The 10,490-nt window shown below is 40.8% G+C and overlaps 1 protein-coding gene across 1 annotated transcript in view; it reads left to right on the top strand.

The window, feature by feature from the left end:
• The window catches only part of LOC106872448 (uncharacterized), a 26,239-nt gene continuing 15,749 nt past the window's right edge, over positions 1-10,490 (top strand). Inside the window, exons 1-2 of the mRNA XM_089358020.1 lie at positions 1-693; positions 9,562-9,619. Coding sequence (XP_089214146.1) covers positions 16-693; positions 9,562-9,619 — 736 coding nt within the window. The 5' untranslated portion in view covers positions 1-15. The remainder of the gene's footprint in view (positions 694-9,561; positions 9,620-10,490) is intronic.

The raw sequence follows: 10,490 nt of genomic DNA on the forward strand, positions 1-10,490 counted from the left end.
TGACACTACACAAAAATGCACGCAGAAAACACATGTAGACGTTTTCTTGCTGTGTGTGATGTAACAACAGACAAAAATTTAGAAATCCTTTTGGTGATCTCTCTCTATTCTAATCTATTTTCAGGTAAAAACCAGGAGCATGTGAACCATATAAAAGAAATTATAACACTACGAAAGATTATATCCACAACAGTACATACGAAATCATTATCACAGGTGCCAATCAAATTTACAAAACCTAGCAAACCACCCTTGAAAAATATCACCAAAAATGAAACCATCGTAAAAAAAAGCCAATTAGACAAAGTATTACAAATTGGAGAGACATTAAAAAACAAAACACTGGAAAAACTGTCAGCGATTGGTGTGATAAAGACTCGTCCAGTGATAAAGTTTATAAGCGAGTCTTTCAAATTAGATCTGAACATAACGATGATAGATCTTGCAGACTTCATGAAAGACACTCATAACTTGAACCAAGTCAAATTAACGAAAGGAGATATAAAAAAAAATATACCTTTGCAAAACAACTCCACTAAACCAGTGTCAAATGGTACTGCGGCCAGTCTGCTAACGAACAGTTTCTGTCGGTGCTTTCACGTGCAGTGTGTCTGTTGTGCTTGGATTAACATGACCAAACTGCATCTTAGTGAGAAAGCATGTGCAAATTTTACACTTTTACCAAAATTTCAAGTAAGTACTACTGGAGTTCATTTGTTTGTTTTTTTTTGTTTTTTTTTTTAATATTTTGTTATGGTTGTTTCTCCATGTTAGCATAAATTGGATGATTGTATAATAACAAAGTATTATTTTATTTTTACAGCCAGATACTCTTCATGTAGCTAACCCTTGATTAAGCAATTTTTTTTAATTCCATGTTCCTTCAAAAGTGCAGAGCTACAGGACAATTCGCTAACAAGGAATGTCAACATCAATTTTTTGCACAGACACTTTAATGTAAAAATGTAGACTGGAAGCATTCGCAGGGATATGTGCACTTACATTTACACAACATATGCACACATACATACATACACACATACATACATACACACATACATATACATACACATGCATATACACACACATGCATACATACATACACACACACATGCATACATATATACATGCATGCATGGTGATTGTTCCATCTTCACAGATAGTTGCTGTCTCCTTGTGCGTTCATATTTTCAATGGCATTTCTGATTTTCCATCCATGACTCGCTTCCGTACCATTTGAGCGCGATCGTTTCCAGCTTCACCTTACTGGCGCTTGTGCCGGTGGCATGTGAACAAAACATTGGACTGACTCCTGTGCAGGTGGCATGTAAAAAACACCATTGGAGCGTGGCCGTTGCCAGTACCTCCAGACTGGCCCTTATGCCAGTAGCACGTAAAAGCACCCACTACACTCTAGGAGTGGTTGGCGTTAGGAAGGGCATCCAGCTGTAGAAACTCTGCCAGATCAGATTGGAGTCTAGTGTTGCCATCTGGTTCGCCAGTCCCCAGTCAAATCGTCCAACCCATGCTAGCATGGAAAGCGGACATTAAATGATGATGATGACCTCCCAGATAACTATTTAGTCCCATTGCAGGTCTGCATGATTTGAAGCGTAAGTGACTGATGAAAGCTGTAACTTACTGTGTGCTTCCAACTTGTTAGGTCTGCACACATCACCACTCTTCTGTCAGCGTAACACTTTCAGTAGCTAGGTTGACCAATGAAAAAGACATCTGTACATCATTGGAATGTAATGATAAATGCTTGTGCCACACGAGTACCACTCCCTGACTCTCTGTAATTAATACCAAGTGACAGGCCGAAGCAAGATGAACAATAATCACATGAAACTACAGGTTTTACATCCGAGTATTCCTCTTGTAGAAGGATGCTGTGACAATAGCTAGGTGGGTCACTCACTCATCAATGCGAGGTAACCTTGGGCATGGCTTTAAGCAGTATCTTGTAGTGGAACTCTGGTTCAAGAGTTCCAGAGTTTTAAGGAGTATGGAACCACCACTTAGCCACTATTGTTCTCAGGTCTGCTCTAACCCAGATAAATAGCACCTGTCAAGGACATACATGCATGCATGCATCGGTATAATAGAAAAAAATATGAACAAGCCATCTCCAAGTATCAAATCAATTTCTAACATATTGAAGAAAGATATATAAAAATATAGCAAGAAACCATGAAAAATCTAGATGGTGAAGGGTGATGATTTGATGTTGATGGGTACGTTTCTGGATGAGGTAGAAATAATTTCTCAGTGTTGATTTGGCTTAGGTAAATAAGTAAAGTCCATGATATTGCAGGTGAAAAATTCATAAATGATAGAAAGGTAAGATGCTGGTAGTACTTTACAGCTGTTTCTGGGACAGTTGCATGTTAGATGTAGATCTGTGCATTTTATTTGCAACACAGAATGTGATATGTAACCGATCTGTCATCTGAAGATATAGTGTAGTGTAGTACAGATGTGACTTATACCAGCTATAAAATTATACCACCCACACATAAGAAGAAAACTTCTCACACACCCTACCGCAACAACCTAAACTACTTCTCTACATCTCTTCTCTTCCTCACATTTCCATTTCATGCACTATACTAACTTCCCACTCCCCAATCCTGTCCTCTTGGCCCTGTCTCACTGTATCATTGCTATCTGCTAGCCCCTGGTCTGTGTGTTTCACCCACATGTAACAAGAAAACTTTTCACACGTCCTGCCCCAGCAAACCAATATAGATCTCTACATCTCTTCTCTTCCTCACATTTCCTCCTTCATGTTCTATGCCTACCTCTCACTCCCCAATCCTGTCCTCACAACTCTATTTTTCTGTATCATTGCTATCTGGTAGCCCCCCCCCTCTTTCTGAGTAACCTTGTACCTCCTCTACAGCAAGACACCTGTCTCCATTTCACTATAACCTTTCATCATCTAAGACAACATCACCCCCTCCAAAACTCCCTCCCTTCTTGGTGACCCTATCAGCGCAGGTGCCACTTAAAAAGCATCCAATCCACACTGTAAAGTGGTTGGCATTTAGAAGGGCATCCAGCTGTAGAAACTTTGCCAAAACTGACCTCGCCTGTGCCTGTGCTACATAAAAAAGCACCAAGTCCACTCTGCTGGGTGTTTGGTGTTAGGAAGGGCATCCAGCTGTAAAAATCCTGCCAAAACAGTCACATACGTCTGGTGCAGGCTTCTGCCTGGCGGGCTCCTGTCAAACCGTCCCACCTGTGCCAACATGGAAGGTGGACATTAAACAATGATGATGATATAGTATACTTGTAAGCTATACTAGCTGTTGTAACTTCTTAAAGCTAAAGGTGATGAAGTTATCTCTAAGAGGCTCAACTTGCTAGAAATAGTAACCCTATCACCACTTAAACTACCATTCCCTAAAAAAGGGAAAGTCTGATTATACAATGTCATTCAAAATAATCTATATCTAATTAAACGACGGAATGGTCACAGCTGAAAAATATTTGATTGTATCTCTTGTAGATTAAGATGGAATTAGGATTAAGGAACAATAACATCTGCTGCAAAAGTTGACCGATCTTTTAATGAAAGAAATAGTTAAAATCTCTTTGCTCTTTCCAGATGTTGTCAGTGAATTGCTGCAACTTTCAGACATAAAATGTTTGAACAGAGTTTAACAAAACAATAGAAGTTAATTTTTATTATGAGACATTTTCAGGAATCGTATTGATGTTTCCAACATTTTATTGCCGGCAAGATTTTTATCGGTACATTTTGAAATGGAATCTTGTTGCACAGCTTGAAATGTGTGGAGAACGCAAACCTTGTGGTAATTATAAATGAAATGAGTTGCAATTCATTGATGAGTAATTTGGTTTGAGGTTGTGTGGGCGTGTGAAACTTCTTTCATTAGACTGTGACCATGCTGGGGAATCACCTTGAAGAATTTTAGTCAAATAAATCAACTCCAGTATCATCATCATTGTTTAATATCTGCTTTCCATGCTGGCATGGGTTGGATGGCTTGACTGAGGACTGGCAGACTGGGAGACTGCACCAGGCTTCAATCTGATTCAGCAAGGTCCTACAGCTGGATGCCCTTCCTAACGCCAACCACTCCGAGAGTGTAGTGGGTGCTCTCTATGTGCCACCGGCACGGAGGCCAGTCAGGCGACACTGGCATCAACCACACTCAAATGGTGCTTTTTATGTGTCACTGGCACGGGTGCCAGTCAGATGGCACTGGAATCGGTCATGCTCAAATGGTGCTTTTTACACACACACACACACACACATGGGTGCCAGTTAGGTGGCACTGGCATCAGCCACGACTATGATTTCACTTGACTCAACAGGTCTTCTTAAGCACAGCATATTGCCTGACGACTGAAGGGTACTTTTAAATGGGCCAGTTATGCGACACTGGCATTGGCTGCAGCTACAATCTCACATGGCTTGTGGGGTCTTCTCAAGCACAGTATATCTCCAAAGGTCTTGGTCACTTGTCATTGCCTCTGTGAGGCGGTCACTTGTCATTGCCTCTGTGAGGCGGTCACTTGTCATTGCCTCTGTGAGGCGGTCACTTGTCTATTTTTTTACAAGCCTCATCCATAATCTATTGGTCTCTTTTGCTGAAGTGGTCTGTTACAGGGACACCAACACCAATTGTCAGACAGTGGTGAGAGACAAACACAGACACAAAGACATGCACACATATATATATACATATATACAATGGGCTTCTTCCAGTTTCCATCTACTAAATCCACTGACAAGGCTTTAGTTGACCTGGAGTCATAGTGCCCAAAGTGCCACATTTGAGATTTTTTTTTTTTGTGACTTTGTCGGAGATGGAAAGGAATTCCAATAATCTTTTGTGGGGCCTTCCAGAGGTGTACTTAGGACTAAGTTACTGCTGGGTCCTTTCTATTTTTAAGATAGTGGGGGTGGGGGTGGGGGCACGATGCAGTCCTTGGACCCATCAAATCCTGTCAAACCATGCCAGCATGGAGTATAGTCATTAAATTATGATGGTGGTGGTGGCAGGGGCATGCCAAAGCTGACATAGCGACATAACACAATTCTGTGGCTCATTGGATCCTCTGAAACCATCTAGCCGATTCCTGCATAGAAAATGGCCATTAAATAATAATAATAATGATGATGCTGTTTAGAACCTATCTTGTTGATTCTTACTGTTAATGATGATGTTCCTATTGTTTAGTACCAGGACCATCCTAACCCCATAAAGTAGTAGCAGTAGTAGTAGTAGCTGCAGGCATGGCTGTGTGCTTAAGATATTCACACCTTAACCACATGTGCAACAGTTCTCAACGCCTGTGGTTGTGTGCTTCGTCACAACATAACTTTATATTTATTTACTTCATTTTGAAATAGTATTGTCATAAACTATAAAGTGTCTACTGAATTTTGTCCTACATTCATGGCCCGGTGAACTACATAGTTACTGTGCTGTTGTCATCATCACCATCATCACCATAATCATTTTCATGTCTGTTTTTTTTCTTTTTTCTCCATACCTGCATGGGTCGGATTTATTTCTTCTCCAACACAACATTCCTCCACTTGTTTATCATCTCCTTTGCAAGGCTCCACTTCCCTAAGATCAGCCAACACCACTTCACCCCCAGCACTGGGATTCCTCTGTACCACCAGGAAATCATGTCAGTGACTGGGTAGATAGATGAGCAAAGAAGTATGTTCAATACTTTATAACAGTGTATATATGAGGGTGAGTCAAAAAGCAATGCCATTTTGTTTAGGACAGGTATAATTACCAACACAGGAACATGTATCATACATCAAAATGAAGCTGGTCCTCTGTGGATCACATCCCTACTCCTCAACACAGTCACTGTTTCTCTCAATAACAATGTTCCACCTTCGAATGAGAGCATGTATCCCTGCCCCGTAAAATTCTGTTGACTGTTCTTTGAGCCACTTCTTCACTACAGTTTCCACTTCCTCGTCACTGGAATAATGTTTGCCTCTCAAACCCTCTTTCATGGGGCCGAAGAGATGATAGTCTGAAGGCACTAAATTATTCCAGTGACGAGGAAGTGAAAACTAGTGAAGAAGTGGCTCAAAGAACATCATCATCATCATCATCATCGTTTAACGTCCGCTTTCCATGCTAGCATGGGTTGGACGATTTGACTGAGGACTGGTGCAACCGGAGAATTTTACGGGGCAGGAATACATGCTATCATTCGAAGGTGGAACATTGCTATTGAGAGAAACGGTGACTATGTTGAGGAGTAGGGATGCGATCCACAGAGGACCAGCTTCATTTTGATGTATGATACATGTTCCTGTGTTGGTAATTACACCTGTCCTAAACAAAATGGCATTGCTTATTGACTCACCCTCATATTATTATAAATGAGAGCAACAACGACTAACTGTAAGTGTTTGTACATTGTTTTAATAGCAACTCTGACTCCTATCAAAACACAATCGTTTCTGTTTGAAAAGACACTATCTCAGATCAAAATACTTGTCAAACAAGAACACGTATTGATTACTGCACCGTTTGCTTGGTCTGAGTTAAATAAGTGATTTTTGTTATCTTGACCTTGTTCACGATGGCCCACAGTGAGGTTCAAGAGATATTGCTTCTTGCCTTATGTGATTACTGCAGGATAGTGTTGAACAGCAGGTGTCTTATGTTTCCATTGTAGATTGTCTTCTATCTTTTACTTGTTTCAGTCGTTGGATAGTGGCCATGCTGGAGCACCACTTTGAAGAATTTTTTGAGTCAGATGAATTGACCCCAGTAACTATTTTTTTTTTTAAGCCTGGTACTTCTTTGGATGGGGTGGGGGCAGTCGATTAGATCGACCCCAGTATGCAACTGGTACTTAATTTATCAACCCCGAAAGGATGAAAGGCAAAGTCAACCTCAGTGGAATTTGAACTCAGAACGTAAACACAGGAGAAATACTGCTAAACATTTTACCCAGCATGCTAACGATTCTGCCAGCTCTAGATTAAATATTTTACCTGTTTTATGTTTAAAATGGCCAGATCCAGTCCCTCACACCTTAGTCAACAAAGTCATTTTAAAAATAAGCAGTCATATTATCCAAATCTTGAAGCTATAAGATTATGCTTGATTAATTCAAAACAATGTGAATAAATAAGCGTTATATTTGACAGAGTAAGCTGAATGCTAAAGGGTTAAACTGATTTGGTCAGTGTTCCTCTTGAACAATTGCAAGTTGATGGTGGCAGGCAAAGCATGGACGGGGGGAAAGAGTTCCAGAGGGATGCTGTTCTAAGGAGGAAGAATTGTGCGTATGTGGGGTTTGTTGTGAAGTGGAGCTAAAAATATGGATGACGAAGGAAGCGGGGAGATGTGCAAATCAAGAGTACCTGGGTGGGGGTTATATGAACCCTGGCTGCTCCAAGGAGCAGAGGCCATAAGTTGGAATGTGTTGGCAAGTAATTTCATTACCAATCAATCAGATGGATCTGCTTTGAATCCAGCCTCAGATGTGGAAGAAGAGGGTCTTACTTGAACTTTGTAGAGAATCTGTAGTTGGTTGGGGCTGAAATATTTTCTGGCTTTGAAGTGTTTGTGGTACACTTTTTGCTATGTTGAAGATATGAGTTCATGAGGAGAGAAACTTAGTGGTGACAGTAAGGCCTGGTATTTGTAACAACCTTGGTAGCTCTAGTTGTGTGTTATTCTTAACGGTGGCATATGATGATTTGTGTGAAGGTCTGCCATGATTCGGCCTAGTATAATTGGTGGGGCATAAAAACTTTTCCTGTTGCACGAGGGACCTGCTACAGTTTATTAATAAATCATTCCATTTTGTTAAATTAAAGTAATAAAAAACTGCATTACGAATCTAATGTACTACAGTAATTGTGTAGTATCTAAGATTAGCATTAAACTGTTGTCATATAAAATGCTAATAGCGATTACTGTGAACAACATCTGATATTGTTTTGTTAACAACCCAAGAATTTGACCTGACTAAATCCTTATTTCTCTGTGTATATTACTCTTGTAAAAAAAATTATAAACAGAGTAGAGTCTATGATGAAATTACAAATTTTGTCTCCATAACATCTGGCCACAAGTAGTCACACAGGATGTGTACTTGTAGAATACCACTTGCCATCTTTGGTAAGGGTGCAGTGCTCATCTAGCATATCCAGAATTTTAATTCCTGCAGAAGCATCATCTCCATGCAACCCAGACATTTCATATGCTTCCATGGAATTTGATCACAGAAACATCTTTCCAAGGCATGGGTTAGACAGTTTGAGTGGGGCTGATAAGCCAGAGAGCTGTATCAGGCTTCAGTCTGATTTGGTATGGTTTTCTACAGCTGGATGCCCTTCCTAATGCCAACCACTCCAAGAGTGTAGTGGGTGCCTTCTTCTATATGTCACTGGAACTGGTCATGACTATGGTTTCACTTGGCTTAACATGTCTTCTCAAGCACAACAAATCACCGAAGGTCTCGATCACTTCATGAGTCTCAACATCTAAAACCATGCTTCACCACCTCATTCCATGTCTTCCTGGGTCTACCTCTACCACAGGTTCCCTCCACAGTTAGAGATTGGCACTTCTTTGCACAGCTGTCCTCGTCCATACACATCACATGTCCACACCAGCACAGTCTTCTCTCTTGCACACCACATCTGATGCCTCTTATGCCCAACTTTTCTCTTAAGACACTCACACCCTGTCATACATGCACACTGACATTGCACATCCAGTGAAGCATATTAGCTTCATTTCTTTCAAGCCTTCGCATATCCTCTGCAGTCTCAGCCCATGTTTCACTGCCGTATAGCATGGCTGTTCACACACACACATATAATAAAGATAATCTGACAAAGGCTAGTAGGTTGAAACTTCGAAGTTACAGTCACCCCTCTTCTTGTAAAAGTATAATAAACAACTCTCTATCTGTCTAGCTATCTATTTCTCTATCTGGCTATCTTTCTCTCTCTATTTATCCATCCATCTCTCTCTTTCTATCAGCTTCTCTCTCTCTCTCTCTCTCTTTTTCCCTCTCTTTCTTTTTCTCTCTCTATTTATCTGTCTATCCATCCATCTCTCTTTCTCTTTCTCGGTCTCTATCTATCTATCTATCTATCTATCTATCTCGCTAGCTTGTTATCTGTCTCTCTCTCTCTCTTTGTCTCTCTTTGTCTCTTTCTTTCTCAGTCTCTATCTAGCTAGCTTGTTATCTCTCTCTGTCTCTCTCGCTATCTATCTCTCTATCTAGCTAGCTACCTTTCTCTGTTTATCCATCCATCTCTCTCTTTCTATTAGCTTCTCTCTCTCTCTCTCTCTCTCTCTCTCTCTCTCTCTCTCTCTAGCTATCTATCTATCTATCTATCTATCTATCTCTATCTATCTATCTATCTATTTCTCTATCTGGCTATCTTTCTCTCTCTATTTATCCATCTCTCTCTTTTTCCCTCTCTTTCTTTTTCTCTCTCTATTTATCTGTCCATCCATCCATCTCTCTTTCTCTTTCTCGTCTTAACAGTTTCTTTGTTGTTTTTTCTTTTTTCAGGAATTTGCATTCCGCTTTGTCTTCAACAACAAGCTTGTCTATAATCAAACTATCACAGGTAAGCAACGACAGCGGCTCAGCCATGTTTGTTTTGTTGTTGTCATTATTTTTTTTCTTTTTGTTCATTGCATAACATGGAGTCTGTTAAATAAACACAACACACACACACACACACACACACACACACACACACACACACACACACACACATCAAGAGGGTTAGAGTGTGTTCTAGTTGCATATCAATAAATACATTAGAAGATCATCAAAAGTGCTTAGTAATAGTGGTGGTGGTGGCGGCGGTAGTAGTGTGTCGGTGGTGGTCATGGTCATCGTGGCGGCAGCAGTGGCGGCGGCAGCGGTGGTGGTGCTGATGGTGGCGGCAGCGGTGGTGGTGCTGATGGTGGCGGCGGCGGCAGTGGTGGTGCTGATGGTGGCGGCGGTGGTGCTGATGGTGGCGGCGGGAGTCCAGTGATGAAACAAACATGGACATTATTGAGTTTATTGAGGTTATTCACAGGAAGCAGTTTCTCCATTCAGGCTGTAAATAGACTGTTTGTCAAGGATATGAGACAGAGCTGTCATCGTCATCGTCATCATCATCAGAGAAACTGGATCAATCTTTCATCTTTAATCTCTTATTTGTTTCGGTCATTGGACTGCAGCCTTGCTGGGGGGTGGGGGTGGGTGTCACCTTGAACAATTTAGTCAAACAAATTGACTCCAGTTGTTTTGCTTTTCAAGTCTGGTGCTTATTCTATCAGTTCGTTTTGCTGAACCGCTAAGTTATAGAGATGTTAAGAAATCTACACCAGTTGTCAAGTAACAGTGGGGTGGTGGGAGACAATACGCATATATACACATGCACACACACATACATACATACATACATACATCCGCGCACATGCACACACACATATATAGACACA

This window comes from Octopus bimaculoides, chromosome 9, assembly GCF_046866305.1.
Source record: "Octopus bimaculoides isolate indiv1 chromosome 9, ASM4686630v1, whole genome shotgun sequence".
In the NCBI taxonomy this organism is placed as follows: Eukaryota; Metazoa; Mollusca; class Cephalopoda; order Octopoda; family Octopodidae; genus Octopus; species Octopus bimaculoides.